The sequence below is a fragment of the Danio rerio genome, chromosome 20 (genome assembly GCF_052040795.2).
Source record: "Danio rerio strain M-AB ecotype USA chromosome 20, GRCz13ab, whole genome shotgun sequence".
NCBI lineage: Eukaryota > Metazoa > Chordata > Actinopteri > Cypriniformes > Danionidae > Danio > Danio rerio.
The window spans coordinates 36,329,065-36,355,000 of NC_141040.1; the positions used below are offsets into that span (position 1 = coordinate 36,329,065).

The following is a 25,936-nucleotide window of genomic DNA, read 5'->3' on the forward strand; positions in this document are numbered from 1 at the left end:
AACCCTTCCATGCACCCCCTCCCCCAACTCGCCCTGGCTCTGTAAGTGAAAGGCCCATATGTCTTGTGCTGGCCGCGGCCCATGGTCATGACATTCCCTTTGAAGGCAGTCCTGGCCGCTGACTGCTAAGGAGCAGCTCGCGCCATTCTGAGTTGTTATGCAATTCCTAATGCCATTCAACACCTACATAAACAGTCTGGGCAGCTTCAAGCGCGGATACATTTACCGTGCCAAGTTTTACGTAAGCCAAGCTGTTTGGATATGAACATAAAGACATTTGGAAATATGGACATTTGTAAGGCTTGGCTCTGAAGATATTGTTTTTTTGAGGGGGTTTAATCATAATTGCATAACAAAAGAGACATTCACTTGATAATGATAACTGTAAAGTTTTGTTAAACATTCTAATTCGAAATAAGAAAGTCCAAAGTACAACTATAAATATACAACACAAAGAAAATATATAATTGGAATCATAATGTGTTTTAAGATCATCAATCCAATATATCGTGAGTCAATCCAAAATAAACAGAACTCAAAGAGCTCGAGTATTTACAGTGGCAGCTGACATAACAGCAGCGTATGCTTACACTTAAGAGAACATCATGGACACTAATATAGCTTTAGCTCTTAGTGTGAACAGCTCTGATGATCAAAACAAACTAATCAATTGATAAACATTTCTGTTATATTTAATCATGCATAATTACCTATTTATTTTTATGCTGGCATCTAAACAGTTTGTTTAGAAGTGACATCATGCTTTTTATTTCACAGTTGAGTCACGCGCGTATTAAACCTTGAAACCTTTCCAGTTTTCTGTGCGTGAGTAAGTAAGTATGGCCAAACATGCCTGAACATGTGTTTCTAGTTGTGATGCAGCACAGAGAATGACAGCACACCTTGTGACACAGGCAGCAGTTCTCAACCTTATTTCCTTCAATAGCACTTATTTTGTATGTTTGCTTAATCAGATACACCTCAAAGACATGGAAATGCATATTATTGGTGACTGGAGATGCACTGCGCTTACCTTCCAACCAGCTGAACTGTTGCTGTCGCCTTTGTCTTTGAAGTAGGGGACACTGCTGACCATCCAGTCATAGATCTGGGACAGTGTGAGTCTCTTGTCAGGGGTGCTCTCTATGGCTTTGGTGATCAGGTCGGCGTAGGACAGGTTGCCCCATGCATTCCTCCTTGAAGATGACTTCCTGGGAGTTTGCTGTTGACTGGCCACCTCTGGACTCGCTGTGGTTGCGGAAGCTGCCTGAGAAGAGAGTGGAGAGCCTGTGTTCTCCTGGCCGTTAATGGAAATTAGTTCTTCGGCCAGGCTTGGGCTGCCGTTGTCCTCTCCTTCACCCATGCCATTGGCATTGATTGTCATCGCGCTGTCATCCTCATCATCCTCTTCCTCTGGGATTATATCAGTGTCATTGGATGCAGGCTTAGCCATGCTGGACTCGGGCAGAGGCCAAGTGCATGATCTCGGCCGTTTCTGTGGCTCAAAATCTGGATCAATGGCAATGTCCAGAGAGGACAGTGGCTCCAGGGTTGTCTCTGCCATCTTTCCTAAAAGTCTTTTCTGTCACTCCTCTTTACTGTCTTGGTCGAAGTTAGATAGGCAGTGGGATGCGGTCACATTCGCATTCCATGAATGCACCTCTACTCTAAATGATGCTTAACGCTTCAACTAGTGCAAATCTTATTAGGAATTAACACCTCTCCTCCCTGTTTCAAAAAGAGAAAAACACATTATAGAGCTATTTTATAAAAACATCAATCTTTATATACATCTAAATCGCATTGACAAACGTACTAATATAACTACTAATACTAGCATTAAATATTAACATTCTGCCATCCGAATAAGGGAATCATTATTGAGATAGTAAATCCATTAAATATGTCATTCTGAAATGTGTCTCATAAACGCACCTACTGTAGAACGAGCGAGTGCGCGCGCACACGTCTGTGGTGGTACGCGCAACACTCACGTGAAAGTATAAACAAAGCTTAGCATGAACGCGAAGTGCTCCGGTTTCAGTTTAAATCAGCACTCGCTTGATGGCACATATTCTTGCTCTTTGAACTTTCATAATGATACTCGTTGACATATTTGAGACTGTTCATATTTCAGTGGACGGATGATATCTACACCTCTTATTGTGAAAGCGGAGAATTTAGGGCATCTATTTACACTGCGTAGCAATATTCTACATTATTCAGTACATTATTGATAATATAACTAACAGTTGATTGTCAGCCAAAAAGAAGAGCGTGCACAACAAATGGATTTTTTAAAAATAGCAATGTATTATACATCAATGAAGTGAGTTTTAAAATAATAAAGAAATGTATGAGACTTATAGGCTTGTTACAAATAAATACAATGAAATAAAATATTTCTTAAGGTGTGTGTGTGCACTGCACAATCTGCAGACATTAATCTCAAATGTGAGCCAAAATGTCCTCATACTGACAGTCCTACTATTCAGTATACATAATAATAACAACAACAAGTTTGACTAGAAATAGAATATTGACCTCCATGCAGACTGTACATGAATATATGTATCAAAATGCAATAGCTCAACACGTACCATTCATCCAGCGCCGTGTCTCCTCTCTGTGTCGCACTCCAGTCACTTGGTGCACTGATGTAATTCAACTATATCTCTCCAGCGCACCTTGGACAAAGCGCCACAACGTCACTGCACACAAGCATCACCAGCAGTAACTCACTGTAGTGACAAAAGAACTGACCTGTCAGAGCCGCAGCGCGTTCAACGAGCTATTCAGCCAAAATCAGATCAGGACAACTACTATAACCAGGACAGAGCTACGCGTGCTCGTTAGCTGCAGTGATCATATCTGTATTAATTCCCAGATTAACTCAATGTCTCTTCGCTTTCCGAAATCTCTTTAACAGTTAAAGGTAAAGACGCATCTGTCGCGCATTGTCAGTGGCTGCTAGTTAGAGCGCGCGCCGATGCCGATGTCACGGACGGTACATTGAGGAAAAAAATCCCCTCCAGAAAGCTTCTTCACCTATCTATCTATCTATCTATAGGCACAAGAGGACTTTCTGGTCTAATCGTCTGTCAGCGCTCTAGCGAGCTCAACTTAGAACTGAGTGACTGGAGGAGGGCGAGAAGAGAAGCGCAGCCTCTACCGCTGACAGAGCCCTGCCCCCTGGATTCCGCGTACGGGATCGCCTCTTAAAGGGCCACTGCTCCCTCCTAGAGCACAGCTGCCATCAGGCGAGAGGACATGTTCAAACAAGTCACTCCACAGCACTGACAGAGGGAGCCTGTATCACTTTATCTGATTTCCAAATATAGATTCAGTTGCTAGAATTTGTGGTTCAGGCATGCAAACAACGTTATCTGGGTATATATCAAAAATGTGCTATAGAATAGACACCCTTGTCCACGTAACGCAAGTAAATACATTGTGCAGTATTGGTTATAACCAAAGGCCTGAGAAAATACATGCGATTAGTAAAATCAGAGTGTACCTTCAGGATAATGACATAGATTGAAGACAGCATTCTCATGTAACGCATGTGGTAACGTTTTTAGTGTTAGATGGTGGGTTATAACCAGGGGCGGATTTAACCAATAAGCGAGGTCAGCAGCCGCTTAGGGCCTCTGGAAATCTGGGGCCCCCCAATAAATATCTAGAAGTATAAATTATACCTATAAACTATATATAACATTGTTTCCTAACATATGGTGAGAGTTAAACAAGTACAATTTTAACATAATTAAATATTAATTAGTATACAATCAAATTTAATATTATTATAATAATGTAATGTAATAATAATATTACAAAATAAAATATCCATCATGGACCACCCCAGCAGTAAAACTTATATTAAAAAAACTATACGTTTAATTTTAGCTGTAAATTCACAATAAAGATAATAATCATTTATAATGTAGAGACTACATTAATTTAAAATGTAGAAAAGAAGATTGAGTGATATAACAAACCACAATATAAAAAAATAATAGTAAAAGTAGGAAGTGTGCATTTCAGAACTTGGGCCCCATGGCTGGAATTGCTTAAGGCCCAAAAATCACTAAATCCACCCCTCGTTATAACATAGGTGTCAAACTCAATTCCTGGAGGGCCGCAGCTCTGCACAGTTTTGCTCAAACCCTGATCAAACACAGCTGATCCAACTAATGAAGATGTTCATGACTCTTTTGAACACCCCGATTATTTGGATCAGCTGTGTTTGACAGGAATGGAACAAAACTGTGTAGAGCTGCGGCCCTCCAGGGATTGAGTTTAAAACCCATGGGTTATAATCATATGACTGATCTTCAAAGTAATTAAAAAGTCATGTTTTTATTTTCCTGTCATATTCTCTGTTCCGTTTAAGTGTTATTTGATTTCTTCTGTGAAACAAGGTTTGATCCTAGGCAGAATGTTCTTTCTGGATTTTAGTTCTACACCACAAAATTCAGCTTCAAATCAGTGTTAATTTGATTGATTCTTCAATCAATCATACATTTTTCCCTTGGCTTAGTCCCTTTTTTCATCAGGGGTGGCCACAGACACCCATACACACTCTTTAACACACATACTGCCAATTTAGTTTATTCAATTCTTCAACACCGCATGTCTTTGGACTGTGAGGTAAACCGGAGGACCCGCCGCCAACATGGGAAGAACATGTAGACTCCACACAGAAATGCCAACTGACCCAGCCGGAACTTGAACCAGTGACCTTCTTGCTGTGAGGCAAGAGTGCTAACCACTAAGCCACCATGTTGCCTTCAAAACAATCAAAATGAATATGTCTTCATATGAATTCACCACTGTTGTACTTTTTACCCCCCTTTTTAATAATTCCAAACATTTGGATTCTAACTTTATTTAACAACAAAAAAGTAGTATAAAATGTGTCCAGAAGTAAACAAACATTATGCAGTTATATATTAGCTTTTATATTGATTTTATGCATGCATTTAATAAAAAAAATATTTTTTTTTGTTTTATTTATTAATTTCTTGCCATCAAACAGTACCATCTGTTTAAAACTCCTTGTGTACATTCTGCAAAAAAAATTTAGGGGTATGATAACATTCTTATTTTCAATGAAACTTTATTTTATCACTAAATGATTTGCTAATAGATAAACAGAAGAAAAGGTAGGTACTTACTGTGGTGCCACTGTCCTATGTTGAGGCATGTCTTGCATTGACATTAGCGCTGTCCCTTTAATCACAGCGTGAAGTAGTCCGACATGACACGCCCCCTGCTGCCAGCCTGCTTTTTATTCAAACACATGACGTAATTCATAATCCAGAAATGTTATACCCGTCTTCTCTCCTCAGTGGGCGCTACTGTAGTGCGGTGACGTCTTATCAAAACACGAGCACGCCTTTGTTCCTACAGAGATGCGCATTTTCTCGGGCGCAGTTCGTGTTCGTGAAGGAACGCGCGCTCTTCATCCACTTGTCTGCACGTTGATGGAGATGCAAACTGAGATCGATAATAGCATTTATGCAGCTACAGAGAAATACGTGCACTAAGCATACAAACTCAGACTGCACGATTTATGATTCTTTTATCCTATTGTGTGAACAATAAGTGGCACTAAAATGCTGTCACTGAAGATCTAACAGCATTGTTTCCCACTTCTCTATTCATTCCTTATCTTTTTAAAATCATCCCTCCCCCTCTCCTGTCTCCCTCTCCTTTGTTCCACTAACCCTGAGTAGATAGAAAATCCTGCAGGTGTCTTTTCTATTTGCATTTACTATGATCATTAGACACTACGTCTAAAATGAACATTTAACATTGCTGGATGCTGATAATAGAATGATGTGTTTTAGGCCACAGTCTCTTATAAGACATGCATTTTTGTTTGTTTTCGGCCTGTGTAAAGGATTGTTTCTGAGAATATTGATATAGATTCATGTTTGTCATTGGAGAGGGTCACTATAATATCAGTGCTCTCTGATATGGGATTGATAGGGATCTGCAGTGTGCAGTGTTGGTGTCATTTAAAACAAAAACACAGAGCACGTGGGGTAAGTACAGGTGACAAAACTATCTTCTACTGCCACCTTAAGACCACAAAGAGAAATTACAAGAGGATTGTATTTTAATTTAATTTAATTTAATTTATTTTAATTTAATGTATGATCATGAAGACATATACAACGCTTTAAAACTAAGATGCTACCTGTTTTTATTCATGCATGCATTCTCTATCCATTCGTGCACATTACATTTTGGTGGAAATATATTAATTGTTAATTTTTTTACTTTTCTTATGGTATTTACACTTATAATTCAACCCGACCCATTTCATAAGAGGTGTTCCTTATAATACAAGATCTAAAGAAACTAGCTATGTGAGTTCGTGCTTATCTGATTTGTGATATTAATTGTCATCTTAGCATTTAACAATCAGAACCAGTACAGCTGTTATAACTATTTAAGCATATACAGTTCAAGTCAGAATTATTAGCCCCCCTGTTTATTTTTTTTCCCCAATTTCTGTTTAACAGAGAGGAGATTTTTTTTCAACACATTACTAAACATAATAGTTTTAATAACTCATTTCTAATAACTGACTTATTTTATCTTTGCCACAATGCCAGTAAATAATATTTGACTTAATATTTTTCAAGACACTTCTATAGAGCTTAAAGTGACATTTAAAGGCTTAACTAGGTTAATTAGGTTTACTAGGCAGGTTAGGGTAATTAGGCATGTTATTGTGAAATGATGGTTTGTTCTGTAGACTATCAAAAAATATAGGCTAAAGAGGCTAATAATTTTGACCTTAAATTTGTTTTAAAATATGAAAACTGCTTTTATTATAGCCAAAATAAAACAAGTAAGACTTTCTCAGGAAGAAGAAATATTATCAGACATAATGTGAAAATGTCCTTGCTGTGTTAAACATCATTTGGGAAATATTTAAAAAAAGAAAAACAAATTCAAAGAGGGACTAATAATTCTGACTTTAACTGTATACATAAACGACACTAGAATTACTCAAGTTAATTAGCAAATGTTAAGGTAATTCAATATATGTATATGTAGTGCTCAACAATTAAGAGTACACCCCTTACAAATCTTTCATTTTAATTATAATTTTCTATAGGAAGCTTTACGATAATAAATTGGTGCATATACATTTGATTGGCCAGTACTGAAGCCAAATCTGGAGCTAATTTGATAACATAACTCATGATAATGATCCAAAATTAGTACACCCAAATTTATATGTTAGGTAAAAAAATTAAACAAAAAATGAAAAAAGCAAAACTCAAGAAAAACAAAAAATGTATACAATTTTGTTGACATTTTTTTGTTTGTGATTTTGTTTTCCAATATGTTGCATGAATTTCAATCTATTATCTTTCTATTTCTAAAGATGTTCGGTGACAAATATTATTTAAATAAATAAATTGATAAAAATATTCATTTGCAAAATGGGGTGTACTCATATATGAGCACTGTATTTAATTTTGATTTATGTCTAAATTGAGATACTCATAATTATGAAATTAAGTTGAAATGATGACAAATAATTAAATGAACTACTTAACTAACATAATGATTTCTCATTGTTTGAATTAATAGTCACAATTAGGACTTAAAAATAATAAAGTCATTATGACAGTCATTTGACAAAATTATTCACGCCATTTTTTCTTAAATTCATAATTGGAAAACACTGCTCAAAAAAATCTGACAATCATAAATATGACAAACAATTACTTGCATCAATTCATTTTTAATCTCATAATTTAAACATTTTATGTCATAAGTCTTATTTTTTATGCCAATTATGCTTATTATATCATAATTGTTTTATGTGTAGCAGCAAATGACTTTTATATTTAAGCAAGCATAAATGCATAAATAGACAGGAGACATGCAACACTGAAATATTTATGTTGCCATTACATTAAGAATAAACTTTGTCTTCCTCACAGAGGGAGTGTTTTCAAAAGTACATACACTAAACACTACAGATTATATAATCCACTAGAGGGTGCTAGACATCTTCTCATTTGGCAGCATACGCAATATCTCCCTGCGCATGATGAGATGTACTTTTGCACATTAATGGTGCAGTGGGGATATGAAAGATTCCCATTGCTGTTGAAAATAGCAGGCTTACAGTCTGTTCATGGTGATGGACTTGTACCATTTTTAGATCATGACTGACTCCGATCTCCACTTATCCAGTATTGTTCTGTCTGCATCTCTGCAAGGCGAGACACTGTCCTCTGGAAGGCAAAGATCTCTTCATCCGCAGTGAACAGAGTAATTCGCTTGCTGGCCTCCTGAACAAATAAATGAATTTTAATAAGCAGTTATTATACATTCTACAGGACTCAGCAAAGAATCATCAGGGCTAAATATATATATATATATATATATATATATATATATATATATATATATATATATAAAACTAATGCAGTATATTTTTTTATATTACCATACAAACATAAGCCAGGGGTCTCCAAACTCTGTCCTGGAGGGCCGGTGTCGTGCAAAGTTTAGTTCAAACCCCAATCAGACACACACGGACTAGCTAGAAACATCTTTGCAGGTGTGTTGAGGCAATGTGGAGCTAAAATCTGCAGGACGCGCCCTGTAGGACCAAGTTTGGACACCCTTGACATAAACAATTACATTTATAGCACAGTGGAGTTCAATGCTGCATACACTAGTCAAGCAGAATCTGCCTTCATTTGCTCACTGACATCTCTGCATTTTGCTCTATCCAGTGGGTGAGAGTTAAAAATCAGATTTATTTAACTGAAACATTCAATTTCTGTTAGCTTTTTGTAGCTAAGCAATAAAACAAAAGATTACATTAAATTAGAAATGACACTCTCTAAACCAGGGGTGGCCAACCCTGTTCCTGGAGAGCCACCTTCAAGCAGATTTCAGTTGCTACCCATATCAAACACACCTGAATCAATTAATTAGGACCTGAACACCACGTGATAATTACAGGCAGGTGTGTTTGTGTTTGATGATGTTTAACAGAGCAAGGAAATTTTCACTGTATGTCTGATAATATTTTTTTCTTCTGGAGAAAACTTATTTGTTTTATTTCGACTAGGATAAAAGCAGTTTTAATTTTTAAAACACAATTTTAGGGACAAAATTATTAGCCCCTTTAAGCTATATTTTTTCTCAATAATCTACAGAACAAACCACTGTTATACAATAACTTGCCTAATTACCCTAACCTGCCTAGGTAACCTAATTAACCTAGTTAAGCCTTTTGAATGTCAATTTAAGCTGTATAGAAGTGTCTTGAAAAATATCTAGTAAAATATTATTTACAGTCATCATGGCAAAGATAAAATAAATCAGTTATTAGAGATGAGTTATTAAAACTATTATGTTTAGAAATGTGTTGAAAATATTTGCTCTCCGTTAAACAGAAATTGGGGAAAAAATAAACAAGCGGTCTAAAAATTCAGGGGGGCTAATAATTCTGACTTCAAATGTATGTTACATTATGTGTACTGAGAGTGTTTGTTTAGGGAATGTAAAGTAAAATTATAATGTATTGCCAATAGGTGGCAGTGTTTTGGTTCTATCATTACATCAGTCAGGCCGAGTTCATCCAGCATTAGGCGATCTCTCGCTTCTTCACCAGTCATCTGTCCCTGATCAAGGAGACGGTCTAACGGTGCATCAGCCAACATCACCACTCTAACCTGAGAGTTTTACACAGAGAGATGGTGACAAACTAGATATGTTGCTGTTAAAGAGATAGTTCAACCTAAAATGAAATTTTACCAATCATTTACTCGCCCTTAAGTGGTTTCAAACCTTTATGAGTTTCCTTTATATGTTGAATGAAAAAGATGTTTTGAAAAATACTATATATACAATCTATATATATACAAAAATACAATCTAACATGTTTCAGAATAACTTCTTTTGTGTTCATTACAAAAAAGAAACTCAAATAGATTTATGACAAGAGAAAGGTCAGTAAATGATTACAGAATTTTCGGTTTTGTGTGAACTATCCCTTTAAATGATTACACAGGTGATCAACAATGTATGAAACAAATGTTGCAGCGGTATATTACAGTAGTTATTTTTAGTTCTGAATATTGACATGCTTGAGGAGAGTCTTGTTGCACAATACCTTTTGATCATAGAAGTTGTCGATGAGTGTAGTGAAACGTCTCGCCTGGTCCTTCATTCCGAGTTGAAGGTAAGGAACATTACGTATGATGACCGTGTCAAAACAGCGTGCGATTTCTAAATAATCGCCTGCACCCAGTGGCTTTAAACAACAAACAAACACACAAATAGGTAACATTAAAGGCATAATCTAATCAAAAATGAACATCTGCTGTTCATTTTACAAATCAGCAGGCTATAAATAAAATAACATTTGAAACAAGTTATTTTAGATGATGTTTCATTAGGAAAGCATTAAAGATTTTTCGATGAAACTATAGTGGTGATTCATAAAATGCAGGTTGATGGGAATCATTATATCAGTGTCTTAAACTCTGACTTGTTTTATGTTCAATCCACTAAGATTTGTAAAAAAAAACAAAACAGTTAAGTTAACTTAATTAATTTTTGTTGGGATGACCTGAAGAAATTATGTGGAACCTAACATGTGTATGAAGTGAAACTATCAATCTATGCAAGGAACTGATCATTATTTACAAGCTAAATGGTCTAAAGTGATGCTGTTGAACCGGCTGGATGACCAAGTTCACAAAATCTAACGAATCTTTGATGCTGTCTACAAGTCAATCAATCAAGTCCGACAGTCTCTTAGGCCCAATCCCAATTCTATTTTTGTATCCCTACTCCTTCACCTTGGCCATACCTGCCAACACTACAGTTTTTCCAGAGAGTCTCCTGTGTTTCAGACCCATCTCCCATTTTGTTCTGTCTCCAGTAAAACTCCAGGAATTTCACCCCAACCCCAATCCCCCCGCCATTGTAGCGCGACACTGTTTGCTGCAGAGCCACTTGAGCTCCAGAGAGAGGGGGAGCTTGAGCTCCAACTCCTCCTCGTATAAGCTGTTTTAATGTGTACATCCACCCCACTCCTAACCCCAACCCCAGTGACATCACTTGTAGAAGAAGTGCAATGAAGCTGGAGCTGGAGCTAAACCCCTTGCTAGAGCTCAGCTCTGCCCAAGTGGCTCTGCAGTGAGCACAACTGTAGCTGGTTTATTCTGAGAAATTTTGTGGTCCTGAAAAATCTCAGTTTCAAGGGCTATCTAGCCCTTCCCCTTAGCCCCTACTCCTTCACATGAATGCGCAAAACGAGGGGTAGGGAGAAGGGCATAGAATTGGGATTGGGCCTAAGACTCAAAAATCAACCAATATACTAGCATATTTTTTCCTACCATGCCAGAATTTTTTTGATATTTATTTTTCGTCTACTTATCCTGTTTTCAAATAACTCAAACAGCGATTGAATTGAAGAAGCTGATCCAATTTGGACAGAAGAATAGATAAACCGGTGTTAAACACACTTTCTCATTTTGTTTTGAGAGTATATGAATTATTGACTCTCAAAGTGCTAGTAAGCATTGACATGAATCATTAAGGACGACAATTCAGCTTTGGATGGCCTGAGGTGAGATGGCTGTTGGTTAAAAAATATTTCTTAAATTGTCAGTGCTGCCTTGTCACTAAAGATTCGAATTTTATTTTAAGACCGCTTGTCAATATGCATGCAAATGTGATCTTAGAATCGAGAAGAAGCTCGACTGATAACTGTTCCTGTGAGCAAAAGAAAGCAGGTGAATACCAAATGAGAGGACGATCATGCGCATAGAGATCTTCACTCGCTGACGTGCAAGTGCTTAAAAGCTCCCGTGTCCCGTTTCCTTTCGTGAAGCAACCGTACCTGGAAACGCCACTGGTGTGATCGTTTCTCTTTGAAAAAGACATGCATGCACAGTCCTGCTACCAAAGACCTGCTACTTTCAAGAGCTTGGGATTTTTTATTAGCAGCAACGATTGCTGCTTCCACTTTAACCATTCTTTGAACAGATTATTAATGAGCCTAACAATAATGATCATGCTTTCATTATCACACACAGAATATCTTTCACCGGCTTTCTTTTGTTTACAGTTATTTTTGTTAATATGGTTATATTATCATCCTTTATAATAACATTGTTTTAATAGGAGATCAACTCTCCATCCACCAGTTAACTGGTGATCTGGGACCTTTAGCCTGGACAGAATACTGTGTATAGTTTTAGATACATGAATTTTTTTTTTTTAAATGTCAATTGTTTTTTAAGAACATTTTTGTTGAATAAAAAGTTATATTTTGCTTGTTTTGGCCCATTATTTGACATTTGTGGCAAGGAAATAATAAGTTTAGTATGGCCAGAGAAGTTAAATCCTTAGTGTTGAACCCTTAGAAGCCATTTGAAATAAAACCAATTGCAATGCAACACTATGGGCCCTATCATACACCCGGCGCAGTGTGGCGCAAGGCGTGGCGCAGTAGTCTTTTGGTAGTTTCAGCTTGGCGCAAGAGTCGTTTTGAGGCGTTGCGCTACGCTGTTTAAATAGCAAATGCATTAGCGCTCATTTGTGCGCCCATAGGCGTTCTGGTCTAAAAAGGAAGACGTTCTGAGGCGGACCGCTGGCGCGTCGCTATTTTGAGAAACTATAATAGATTTTTCATTAGACCAAAACTAACCTGGTCTAAACTCCGGCGCAGAGTCGCGCCTCGCTTACGCACTGCTTAATACGCACAAGAGAGCAATAGGCAAATATCTTTACATATGAAAAAATGTAAATATTAAGGATATATATAGAATATAATAAGAATAGATATAGGATATAAATATAAAGGATTAAAATATTACAAAACATATTATTTTCTAGCCTACATAAATATTAAAAATCACTGCTTTTATGTCTTCTTCATCTCGGGGGCTTTTTCAGTTCATTTATAACAATTTGCTTTTGTATAATGTTATTATTATTAGCAGTATTATTTGATATATCCATATTTACATTTGTTTTATTAAAAACAAGCTTAGATTTGCCCACCTGTCAGGTTTTAGACCATATGGGGCATGGCAGGTGTATTTGGAAATAACTCAGTATTTTGACCACACTTGGTCATTATTGTTCATTTATTCGTTTGCTAGAAATTAGAACTGAATTTAGAAATAGTTTTGAAACAAATCTTTGCGCTTAACAAACGAAATTAATTATTTATAGGCTAATTGATGTCTGTGCGTAAAGGTTTCCCTATCCAAGAGCGAAAGTAAAAGTAGATACATTATCTCTCATTCTCACGCAGTAGATGCTGTTTAACAGTTTTCTGTTAAAACACTGTCAACTGTTAACTGTTTGCTTGTGAAATGCTCATTTTTTCCACTTAGACTTACTTTGCGTCCTGTAAATAGCGAACGCGCTCTTGGCGCAACACAGCTGACTCTTCAAGGGAATGGGAGATGAGACTATAATTGGTTTATTCTCAAAACACACCTATAACTCATTAAGAAAATAAACTCAACCCTTTTAGACCATGCGCCACTGTGCAAGGCAGATTTCCCGTCCTTAAATTAGCAAAAACGCGTCCTGACACGCCCTGAAAGCGTTTCAGGACCGTCAAAATATGGACCAGCGCATGGACCGTCAAAATAGAGCCCTATGTAACTATAACCCACTTGTGGTTAAAGAAAATTAAAAAATCAAATCAAAAAAGTTAAATTAACGAGGAGTCATGTGGACATAGCACAAAATTTAAATCAAGTAATTTTATTATGCCAAAGTCAAATTTATTCATATAAAATGTATTTTGCCAACAACAAAATTGTGGCTAGTGAAAATGGCAAGTGATGCAGGAAAACTACTGGCCACAATGGCTGGTGATCAAAAAAGTTAAAATCAAGCCCTGGTGTACGTTGTATTATTTTTGTATGTATGATAAAATATATACCCAAAACCCACACAAATTCATCTGATTCGGCATCATGAGTCTCTCCATCTGGACAGGAAATGAGAGGGAAACTTCACAGATGTCGTCTCTAAAGTCTTGTCACATACCATTTTACCCATCCATCCATATCTCTCTCATCTAGTGCTTACTCCCTCTTGAATTTTTGTCTCTAATCTTCAGTTTCACCCTATATTCTGCATCTTCTCTGGGTAACATGTATCTCTGTGGTAACTAAGTGGAAAGGCACATTAACACATGCTGACATAGTCTCAGCTGCATTAGCCTGACTATGAAGACGAAGAAGTTGAGGACTCTTCAGACAAATCCACACATGTACAAGCGCGCGCACACACACACACACACACAAACTCACTCACACTCTCAGTACATTGAAGTGAACAGCGCTCTCAAAAGCACTGAAGGACGCAGAGACAGTGCCTCGGCTCCATTAGAGAGCAGCATACTCATCCTTCTTTCCTTCACAAACAAAAAAGAGAGCATCAAACTGGTAAACCAAGTCCAAGGTTACATACATAAACAAGCACACACACACACAGGCTGGCTTATACTAGTCGTGTTGCAGTGATAAAGTGAATTATAGGCAGATGGATGGATGGATCAAGACATGGGCTATAAGTTATTTCGGGAGAGTGGGACGATGGATGTGAAAAACTAAATGGAAAAAAGCAAAGTGATGCATAAAAGAAGAAATTTAGTCTCACTAAGTGGGTAAAATAAGTTGCTTTTGCATTCTGACCAGGAATCAGACTTCTTTTTTCAGGTTAAATTGCATTTTTAAAAATCTAGTAAAGAATTTTGGTGCCTCATGAGGCTTATTCTCATCCCTACAAAATGGGTATATGTAAAGTAAAGTAAAAACCTGTATTTGTTAATACTAGAGATGCTCCGATCGTTCAGCATCAGCCAATAATCATGTTTAATGACTCTGTACTCACTGATCTGGGGGTGCGTTTCCCAAACAACAGTGTAACTCGTGGTGGAACTATCATTGTAGGATCCATTGTTTGGGAAAAGATCGATGTAGTAGTGAGTGCTTCCAAAAACCTGTAGTTTCTCTGTCACAGATCTATTATTTGAACAACGTCAGTTATAACATGAAACGCCCATAATGATGCTCTAAATGGGGTGGTAACAATTTCCTTAGAGAAAACCCCTATAATTTCTTTGTGCAACTTATATTGTTTTACATGCACATGCATTTAAAAAATAATCCAATATTAGTTTTGGTAAAAACATGCACTCGCTTTCCATTTTAATTGGAATATATCTAAACAGCACATATACTGTAGGGCCAATGCTTCCTTTTCAAATATTATTGAGAACATATTCTATTCCAAAACATAAAATCACTTACAAAAGCTAACACGTATTCTAATATCATATATAAATCATGTAAATAAATAAATAATGAGGTGATTTAATGAGAAATGAAATGTAATATTAATAAATATTTATTAGGAAATAAAAAAATCCCACTTTAATAATAATATCAATAATATTAATGATGATGATTATTATTATTGTGATTAAGTAAGATATTGTTTATTTATTTAAATTTTTTTAAAAGTCTACTTTTACAATTTGACGCATGCAAACTACTGCAGAATTGTTCTCACCAGCAGGCCCATAAATAACCTATAAATTACAAGTATTATCGTAAGCTATGTTTTTTGTTTGTTTTTTCACAAGCTTTAGAGACAAAACAAAAATTCCGCTTTTAAATAAAAGGTCATCTATAGCTTTCGTCATAAGCCACGGCCGTGTTTAAAATGTTTTCAAAGTGCACTGCGAAGGGAGCGCAATTGTAAACATGAAGATCGCTAAAACTGAACTGTAAAAATACTTTGAAAGCAAATTACACCTAAGACTGATGACTTTATTGCTTTTAGTAATATAAAAAGTGTAAATAATTCCAAGTTTAAATGTCAGAATGTTCTATACAAATAGGGCATAGGGGGATAACTCAGAATAGAACACAGCCAGCAACTACAGTCGAAGTCAAGATTATTAGCCCCCCTTTGATTTTTTTTTTCTTTTTTAAATATTTCCCAAATGATGTTTTACACAGCAAGGAAATTTTTACAGTATGTCTGATAATATTTTTTCTTTGTTTTATTTCAACTAGAATAAAAGCAGTTTTAAAACACCCTTTTAAGGTCAAAATTATGAGCCCCTTTAGGCTATATATTTTTTCTAAATCTACAGAACAAACCATCAATATACAATAACCTGCCTAAATACCCTATCCTGCCTAGATAACCTAATTTACCCAGTTAAGCCTTTAAATGTCACTTTAAGCTGAATAGAAGTGTCTTGAAAAAGATCTAGTCAAATATTATTTACTGTCATCATGGCAAAGATAAAATAAATCAGTTATAAGAAATGAATTATTAAAACTATTATGTTTAGAAATATGTTGAAGAAATCTTCTCTCCATTAAACAGAAATTGGGGGGGGGGGGGGGGGGGGGGGGGGCATAAGGCGGCTAATAATTCTGAGTTCAACTGTATGTATGTATAACCTAAATTGTCAGAAGAGCATATGTGTGTGAATGCAGGAGTGTATAGGTGTTTCCCAGTTAGGGGTTGCAGCTGGAAGACCATCCGCCTCGTAAAACATATGCTGGATAAGTTGGCAGTTCAATCTGCTGTAGCGACGCCTGATTAATAAAGGGACTAAGCCGAAAATAAAAATGAAATGAATATTTAATGATAACACTTTTGTTACTTACAATACACAGTACTTTATAGACCTATACTTACTTTTAGTAAAGAAGTATTAGACTTATAGGTTTGCATTTTAAATTCTTATGCATCCAACATGCACTCCAAACTTTTTTTTATGTATTATACTTAGAGGGAAGTGTGCTTTCTGCATAATAAAGCTTAAAGCATCAGAATTGTTTCTCTGTATCGGCCGATTTCCATGACAAGGAATCGGTACTCAGTATCGGCTGCAAAAATCCTGATTGGAGCATCCTTAGTTAATACTAATCAAAAATTTGAACTTTGAAGAAATAAATACTTTTATGAGGAATGCATTAAATAGATGAAGTGATAATAAAGATTATTGTATTGTGGCAACAAAATGTGTTTAAATACTGCATTATTTATTAAACATCATGTCCCAGTTTATACAAAAAAATAATAACACTTTATAACAGGGCTTATCAGCAAAACATTAGTTAATGAATTAATGTAATGTAATGTACATTAGGCCTATTTTTGCTTTTTTTAATGAAACTTTTGAGTGTTAAAAGTAAAACAGCTTTGTTGTGATTAGGAACCAAAAATTAAAAAGAGTGCTTAAAGTCTGCATGAAATCATGATTGCATATTGTTAGACTTAAAGGTATCCACCTTTTTCTTTTGAGAAAGGCTTATTTTACAAGTCTAATAGAGTTAAACAGTTGACTTGAACCTCTTTTGAATCCAATGAGCAGATTTCTTGTTCTGAAATAAACCGAAGGCATAATGATCCTTGCATAATGCACTGCAAACTAAGCCGAGGCGTTCATTCTATATATAAACTAAAAGCATTAAAAAAGTAATGCAAAAAAAGCAACAACAAAAAAACAACTACTATATGCTATCGGATAGAGTCAAAACAGGGGCCTCTTAACAAGTGAATTACAGTTATTAAAAATGTTGCATTTATAAAATAAAGGATCTACGAATGAAAGATTTTTAAATGCAAGTCATTATGATTTTATCTCAGAGCTTGTGTGCGTTTTCTCCATATCACTTGCTGCAAGTTCAAGTGAGCATGATAATATAAGTAATAAGACTGGCACAGAAATATCAGGCTTTCCAGAGAGACCTGCAATGAGGGATATAAGTGGTATTCAAGATCTTATAGGACATTTTATTTCCTTATTTAGAAGCCTAATCTTGACAACAACAGATCCTATCAATGTCATAATGGATAATCCCCTAAATAATGTAGTTGACATTAAGTGTTCATTGATTGTGTCTGTCAAATGTAGCTCTGTATGTTCTGTACAGAAGCTCTCATGTCTCCATGGTACAGCAGCAGCGTTTCTTGACTATTGCGCCAGAATGAGAGTATAGTTCCCAGCAATATTGGCCTAGAAAGTAGCTTTTTTATTTTTCATTTTTCTGTTTCAAAATGTATCTACAGAAGAGTCCAACCTTAAATAGGAAAAATATAAAAACACTTTTTTTTTTTTTGGAACGAAATGCTAATGGTCAAATTCGATTCAATTCATTATGCCAAGCTAAGGTAAAAGTGACCCCGCCAGAAAATCTGCCAGAAATTGGCTAAATAGATTTGAAAAAAATGGTTCAAGTCGACTGTTTAACTCTAGAAGATCTGGAGTGTTCCTTTAATGTGAACAATAAGTCAGTGCCAGTTAATCCACTAAAGAAGAAAAGTTTGATTTAGTAATTTTCAGATCAAAATCTGAATCCGAGTCTCAGATGACACCAGTTTGACAGCGAACAATGCTTAGCCCTGCACCTCCAACCACTAGTTTGCTGCAAGTGAAAGATGAGAAAAGCAGCTCAAAAATAAAATGCCACTCAATATTCCATTTCAGTTGGAATTACATCATCATACAATGAAAAAAATTCTTGCTGCATTACATTTATTAGTTTAATCAAATGAAGTTTTCAGATCATCTCAACTGAGATCAAACTGACTAAAAATATTTAGTTAAAATTTTTATAACTAAAAAAATAAGTAAAAACCTGATTAGCTTATTAAAATAAGTTAAAGCAACATAACCTGTGTTTTACAGTGCATTGAAATAAAGATCTGCATAACATTCAGTTAATTAATTGACTAAATGCAAACAGAATTCCATATAAACTCTTAATATTTTTTGTAAAGTCCATTCATGGCCAGTTTAACCTCTTGCATATGAACTTTTTAAACTTGTGTAAAATACACCACAAACCAGATCTCATTCACAGACTCACTTGCTCACAGAGTTCCTGGAAGCTGCAATCTGCAATGGTTCCGCAGGTCCGGCTCAGGGTTACTTCTCTTCCCTGGACATTCAACACCCTCGGCCTGGTCACTTTAAATGTTCAATTGCACACATAGATTTACTACAGTTACACCTAAAACCTTCAGCACTGAAACAACAAGGCATACACTGTTAGACCTTGCCCTAATTTGACAGCTATTTACAGCAAAAACACCCAGAAAAATACCACATACATTCTTTACAGTTCACTACTGTAATGTCCACAGCACTGTAGGCCATTTGAAATCTTTTACAGTAACTTACTGCATATTAGGAATTTGCGGTATTCTACTGTAATCAAGTACTGCTTTTGTAGTTGAGACAAAATTGAGACAGTTGATGAAAACAATTGTCACTTATTTCGAATTTATTGAATTCAACAGTAAATAAATAGTAAAAAATAAAGATTTTGTATTGCTCGTGTGAAACGTAAGAAAATACAGTAAAATTATTGTCAAATGGTAATACTGTAAAATTTAAATGTGGTAAAGGGCAGATTACTATAAAAAGAAGTTGTTTTTTATTGTAAAATTAAATTGTGGTTGTGCCCTGCTACTGTAAAGCACATTTACGGGTAAGTTACTGTTAAGCGGCAGTTGAGGTAACTTGCTGGAAACAATGCTGCCAGTATGTTACCGCTAAACACAATAAAATATCTAACAGTGTACACATAAAAACCTTACAAACTCAAACCCCACGCACCAAGTCAAGGAAACATCCACACTTAACCTTAAAACCCCATCCATGCAAAGGCAAATGAACTTGCTCACCATCATTTTGTCTGAATGCCAGTTCCTCAAACAGCGCATTGACAGCATTCTCTGCATCAGGCTCACTTGATCTATGGAAAGCGAGTGAAAGAGAGAGATAATTGAATATGAAATTAAGCATGTTTGAAGTGGTCACATCAAACAGTGCGCGCTGAAGGCCTGTGTTTGAATTTCCACAGTGCCTCAATGAAACAGGATGCTGGATTCAAAACGCAAACATTGAGAGAGTGTGAATAAGAGAGAGCAGCAATCAGGTGTCAGCAAACACATGCATATTAACATCCTCCAAAAGAGCGGCTGTTGAGATAAAGGGTTTATAATAAGTCAGATAAAGGCGACGCGTGTATGTTTATATCAATGTGCCCTCACACATTGACATTCATTTGCAGTTGTTTTCTTTTCTCTGATTGGTAGTCGAGTCCAGAGCCACGGTGACATGTTTCATTAGTTTTTTACTTTGTTGCTTTATTTGTTTGTGTATTATTACAAATCTACCTGACATTAAAACATTTATGTGAGGAAAAATAAGTGCTTTTTTAATAGATATATAGTAGGGCTGGGACAAAATATCAATATGGCAATTTATTTTATTTATATTACTCTAGTGCCAAGTATGGATATTTATATATTTATATTGTACAAAAGATCTCATTTAATTCATCACTCTTTAACTGCGGCATTTTACCACTTTGGTGTTTGGCTTGGCTAAATAAGTGTCTAAAGTTCACAGAAAATGAAATTGAGTTTTTGGGATGCTGCTGGTTTATGACTAATTTTGAGATGTGACCTTTTTAGTCACAAACTGCTCTCTGCTGCACATCAGAATTTTCAAGCTTTTTTGACAGCTGTGAACTTTTATGCATTTTTCCCCTTCATTTACAAATATTGTGACGTATCGTGGATAGATCGGGGAAAGTTACTTTTGAAAGTAATGCATTACAATAATGAGTTACTCCCCAAAATAGTAACTAGGTGCGTTACATAATTAGTTTATATAGTAAGTATTATTATTAAAAGTGTTACGTTACTTTTAAGTTAGTTTAGCATTGCTTTTTTATTATCTCTTTCAGAACTTTTTATTTATTTATTTTTTTTTAAAGAGGAGTTCTGCAGTTAACAACACACTGTATAACCTTCATTTACCTTTAATTAAAACACATCAAAAGTATATTAGAATGATGTTGTATATTAGAATTAATGAAATTTTAAAGCAATGTGTTTGCTACTTTTCTTACTATTTGTCTTTGTCTTATTGACACTGTCCCTTTTCCTTTTCTTCAAGGCTTTCAAAATAAGGAACACATTCACTCACTGACTGCGTTATTCATTGTGACTTCTTTGATTTTAATTCAGTTGATTAATTAAAATCAATTCATTACTTTACTAGTTAATTAGAAAATTATTTCAAATAATTAATATTTCAAATAAAAAATAATAAAAAATAAAATAAATAAATAAATATATAAATAAATAAATATATATATATATATATATATATATATATATATATATATATATATATATATATATATATATATATAAAGAAATAATAATATATATGGGTGAAGCAGTGGCGCAGTAGGTAGTGCTGTCGCCTCACAGCAAGAAGGTCGCTGGGTTGCTGGTTTGAGCCTCTGCTCAGTTGCCGTTTCTGTGTGGAGTTTGCATGTTCTCCCTGTGTTTGCGTGGGTTTCCTCCGGGTGCTCCGGGTTTCCCCCACAGTCCAAAGACATGCAGTACAGGTGAATTGGGTAGGCTAAATTGTCCGCAGTTTATGAGCGAGTGTGTGGATGTTTCCCAGAGATGGGTTGCGGCTGGAAGGGCATCTGCTGCGTAAAAAAACTTGCTAACCCCAAACTACTTTACAGCTTTTTATTTGCAGTTGAAGTAAGAATTATTACTCCCCCACACACAGTTTTAGTTTTCCCTGAGTTTCTGTGTAATGTAGAGCAGATTTCTTCAACACATTTCTTTACAGAATAGATTTATTAACTCATTTCTATAATTTATTTTATCTTTGCCATAATGACAGTAAACAATATTTGACTAGATTTTTTAACACACTTCTATTTAACTTAAAGTGACATTTAAAGGCTTAACTAGGCTAACTAGGCAGGTTTGGGTAGTTAGGCAAGTTATTGTATAACGATGGTTTGTTCTGTAGACTATCGAAACAAATATATAGCTAAAAGGGGCTAATAATTCTGACCTTAAAATGTTTTTTAAAAAATTTAAAGTCTTTCTCCAGAATTTTTTTTTATCAGACATACTGTGAAAATTTCCTTGCTCTGTTTAACATCATTTGGAAAATTGAAAAAAAGAAAAAAATTCAAAGGGGGGTTAATAATTCTGACTTCAACTGTATGTTATAACAACATCGTTCTCTAGTGCGGTACTCTCAAATGATCATTTGTCTTACATGTAGTATAATCTTCCTGCTGGTTTCATTTCCCTCGTCCGGAAATCTATTCCAGTGTCCAGACTGACAATCCGACAGTACTCCTGTGTGACAAAAAGAGAAATGTGATCAGAATTAGAGTGACGTTGTTTCAAGTTTTGTTTTTGCTGTTTACTTTGGTTAGCCAAACCTAGTTCACCCCTAGATGGTGACAATGCCACATGGACGTTGTGAATGCACTCATTTTAATTGCTACAACCAAATAATATTCACACCATGTGATCCATATTATCCAAATAAAAGCCATTCGATTAAGCCTTACATTAAGTCTGAACTTTTCTAATGACTCTAAACTACTGGAAACTCTTTTAGCATCCAGGAATTACCATGTAATCTCATTCAGTCTAAACAATTAATACATTCTTATTGATGAATTAGGGTACAAGATTAAGGGATAAACTTGAGCAGCTTTCACAATGCAAGTGTACAGATTTTATAATGGCACCTTTGCACTTGTTCTTGTGTATTATAAAACTGTCAAATTGCTAACTGATATTTAGTTAAAGGTATAATTTACTCAAAAAAAAAAAAAAAAGGAAAGAAAGAAAATGATGTAGGTATTCACTTACACTTTGCAAACCTTTTGGAAAAAAAGGTATTTTGAAGAAAGTTGGAAACTAAAAGCCAGTAGTTGTTTCCATCCACCTATCTCTGGTATTATTATTATTTTTAACAACAATTGTTTTTTCAAACATTGTCATACAAATTGACAAAGGTTTTACATTTTCAGTTTTTCCAAAAAAAAAAAAAAAAAAATACAACAAAAATAATATATAAATTCGAAATAACTTGATACACTTTGAAAGAATTAATAATATTAACCCTATAGCAATAACATATTTGTCTAATCTGTATACATTCATTATCTATCAGTTCAACAAAAGAGTCACCATCTAGACCAGGGGTGCCCAAACTTTTTTCTAGGGCCAAAAACCAAACTTGATTGCGGGTGGCTGAAGTTAAATCAACTAAACTGTTATAGGGTAATTTCTTAATTTATTCATAATTAAAAGTCAATTTACCTAAAAAAAGAATAAATATATATCATATAAATAATTATTTACTTTTTTACATTTTATAATGAACTTCTTACAATAAAAACAAACAATCCCATTTGAATACATTTGATTTGCACGTTGATGACCTTAACAGTTTTTAAAATCAGATTCATGCACAACATTTAATTGGAAGATGTATTTTCATTTGCTTTTTCATATCTCAACAATTAAATAAACAAACAAAAGGTTAAGTTCAAATTAGAAAAGACGAGCTCAGTCGTAGGCACTGAGCTTAACCTTCCCATCATTCTCCCTCTCTTCTCAGATGGAATGGTGGACCAAATCAAAGGTTAACATGGGCCAACTTTGGCCCGTAGGCTCTAGTTTGGGCGTCTCTGATCTAGACTCCCTAAAAAGTCCTAGAATACTTTCCATACAACAGGACTGTCTTCCTTCTATTTTTTCCAAGAACATGCAATTACATCTTTAGCTTCCAGCAAGGCTTCGGTATTATTACCTTTAAGAACTTTCTTGAGCATCTTCATTGCTTTTATGTATTATATATTTATTAAATAAGGAAAAAGAGCCAGTTTGGCTTCTCCCACTACAGAACATGCAATTTTTCTTTTTAATAATTGGTGCTAGTTTATCAGGAAATGACGATTTTGTTTTCTTTGACTTATTGGATGGAAATGATTCTTTATTCGCAAATGTGTTATGTGATATTCCAGTTTTGCTCAATCTTATTGACTTCCATTTTATTTTCTACTATAGAAATCAATGGCTACCAGCTTCCAACCTTGTGCAAAATATCTGCTTTTATTCAACAGAAACTAAACGTTTTGCAGCCACTTAAAGTTGAATAAACAGGGAGTTAGTTTTCATTGTCGGGTGAAAGCAGAGATGCCCAAAGTAGGGCCAGCGGGCCAAAGTTGGTCCATTGTAACCTTTGATTTGGCTCAGCATCCCATCCGAGAGAAGAGTGAGAAAGAGTGAGAATGAAGAAGAGGGTTGTGGTGAATGCCTTTCTAATTTGCCAGAATATTTTTTTGTTTGTGTTATTGCTGAACTACAAAAAAAGCAAACTGAAATGAAATGTTTCAATCAAATGTAAATGAATCAGATTTTTAAAAACGTAAATACTGTCACTCGATGAATAGAGGACTATGCAGAAGACATCAGCAAGCAAGGCAAAAACTAGTCTAATTCTGTTATAAATGAGACTGTTTTGTTGTAATAAGTTCATTATACAATGTAAAAAATACTTTATTAGTTAATATAAAGCAGTGTTTTCTAGTCATTTTAAACTTTATAAAATAAATTAGGAAATTACCCCTGGTAAATTGTCCCACCTATATTTATCTTTAGCCCACTAGCCTTTATCATGTTTGGTTCCTGGCCAAGTTTGGGCACCCCTGCTTTAAAGAGTCAAATGAATTGATGCACACTAACTAAACATGTCATTCCCTCAGTTTTTTGGCACGACTGTGAGGAACCACAGCATATCAAACCTCAGTGATGAAAAAAAAAAACATTAAAACGGAACAAAATGCTGGAGAAATGATGACAAAAATGACTGATGAAAAGGAAGGGTGATTATTTTTAACAGGATGTGGATAATATGTGGTATTTAGGCGAGAGGCCTTTGCCTGAATCAGTCCTCAATGACAGCTCCAGCGAATTATGAAATCAGTGAATTTTCCGCCACCCTCCTCCTTGAACTAAAGATAATTAGCAATCACCACACAGAGCGAGAGAGGAGCGATCTATTCCTCTTCTTTCTGTATCTCTCGCCTCTTCCCCCCATTCTCCGCCGCTGTCAACTTTTCTCTCTCGAGCTCAGAGTTCCTCGTCCGAGCCAATTGGCTGAATCAGCCGTAATGACAGGCTGACAAACCATGAGCAGGAGAACACAAAAGGAAAAGTGTCACTTCATCAACCCTGCTCGACCTTGTCACCAGGCGGCCATGTAAACAGCCGGCAACGACCACGACAGCACCGCGCTTCCATCAAAACCAGCTATTCCTCCACACATCCTGTCTGTCTGTTTTTTTTTTCTTATAGTAAAAACTTTCCATTTGCGTGAGTATATCTTAACGGTTGATGGGCCATCTCTCAGGAGAGTAATCGTGAGGAGAGAGAGAGAAAGAGGGGGAGAGGAATACAATCAGTAATGATTCCAGTGCTTGGTGCTTTATAATCAGTTGAAGACACGTCCTCTTGTGGATCATTGCATGATTATGGCCTTTGATGGGTTCATTAAAGACTCATAACTCCTCAAAGATCTTCATCGTCGGCACTTTGGATGCACTTCGCCACACAACTCTGATGCACATGCTCGGCCTTCAACAAAACAGCCCCTGTTAAGCTGGAACTCCTAACTGACCAACATTTATTTGAAATGTTTGTTTTAGTTTAGTTTTAGCACCAGCTGGAAGTAAGATCAGTTTTAGGGCAGTTGTTTAGTGGGCAATTTGAGCAACTTTGACAACTTTTTTTAAACTGAAAGCCTCTGAATTATCACTTTAACAACATCTCACTAACTTCTGTTTCCAAAGATGTCAAACAATTTATTTCTGACTTCCCAGTATCATTTGCAAACATTATACATGATATTCCAAACGTTGAAAATAAACTAATAAATAGAAAATATTGATTAAGTAAATACATAAAAATATATAAACAGAAACAATATCAAGTAAATATTTTAGGTCATTTTATAATTTAGTCATAA

General features: G+C 35.5%; 2 protein-coding genes and 1 long non-coding RNA gene across 5 annotated transcripts in view; 1 reads left to right on the plus strand and 2 right to left on the minus strand.

Moving 5' to 3' along the window:
* The window catches only part of foxo3b (forkhead box O3b), a 45,946-nt gene extending 42,818 nt beyond the window's left edge, over positions 1-3,128 (minus strand). Inside the window, 2 exon segments of the mRNA NM_131085.1 lie at positions 1,034-1,728; positions 2,601-3,128. Coding sequence (NP_571160.1) covers positions 1,034-1,564 — 531 coding nt within the window. The 5' untranslated portion in view covers positions 1,565-1,728; positions 2,601-3,128.
* The window catches only part of LOC141379314 (uncharacterized), a 187,071-nt gene that overhangs the window by 58,851 nt on the left and 102,284 nt on the right, over positions 1-25,936 (plus strand). The window lies entirely within an intron of this gene.
* afg1lb (AFG1 like ATPase b) overlaps positions 7,756-25,936 on the minus strand; it is a 123,359-nt gene continuing 105,178 nt past the window's right edge. For 2 of the 3 annotated variants that reach the window (XM_087296983.1, XM_087296984.1), the window contains exons 8-13: positions 22,166-22,248; positions 19,747-19,817; positions 18,927-19,027; positions 10,166-10,306; positions 9,612-9,725; positions 7,756-8,327 (exon numbers count right to left, since the gene is read on the minus strand). In XM_087296983.1, the coding sequence (XP_087153109.1) occupies positions 8,199-8,327; positions 9,612-9,725; positions 10,166-10,306; positions 18,927-19,027; positions 19,747-19,817; positions 22,166-22,248 (639 nt within the window). In that variant the 3' untranslated portion in view covers positions 7,756-8,198. 3 annotated transcript variants of the gene reach the window in all.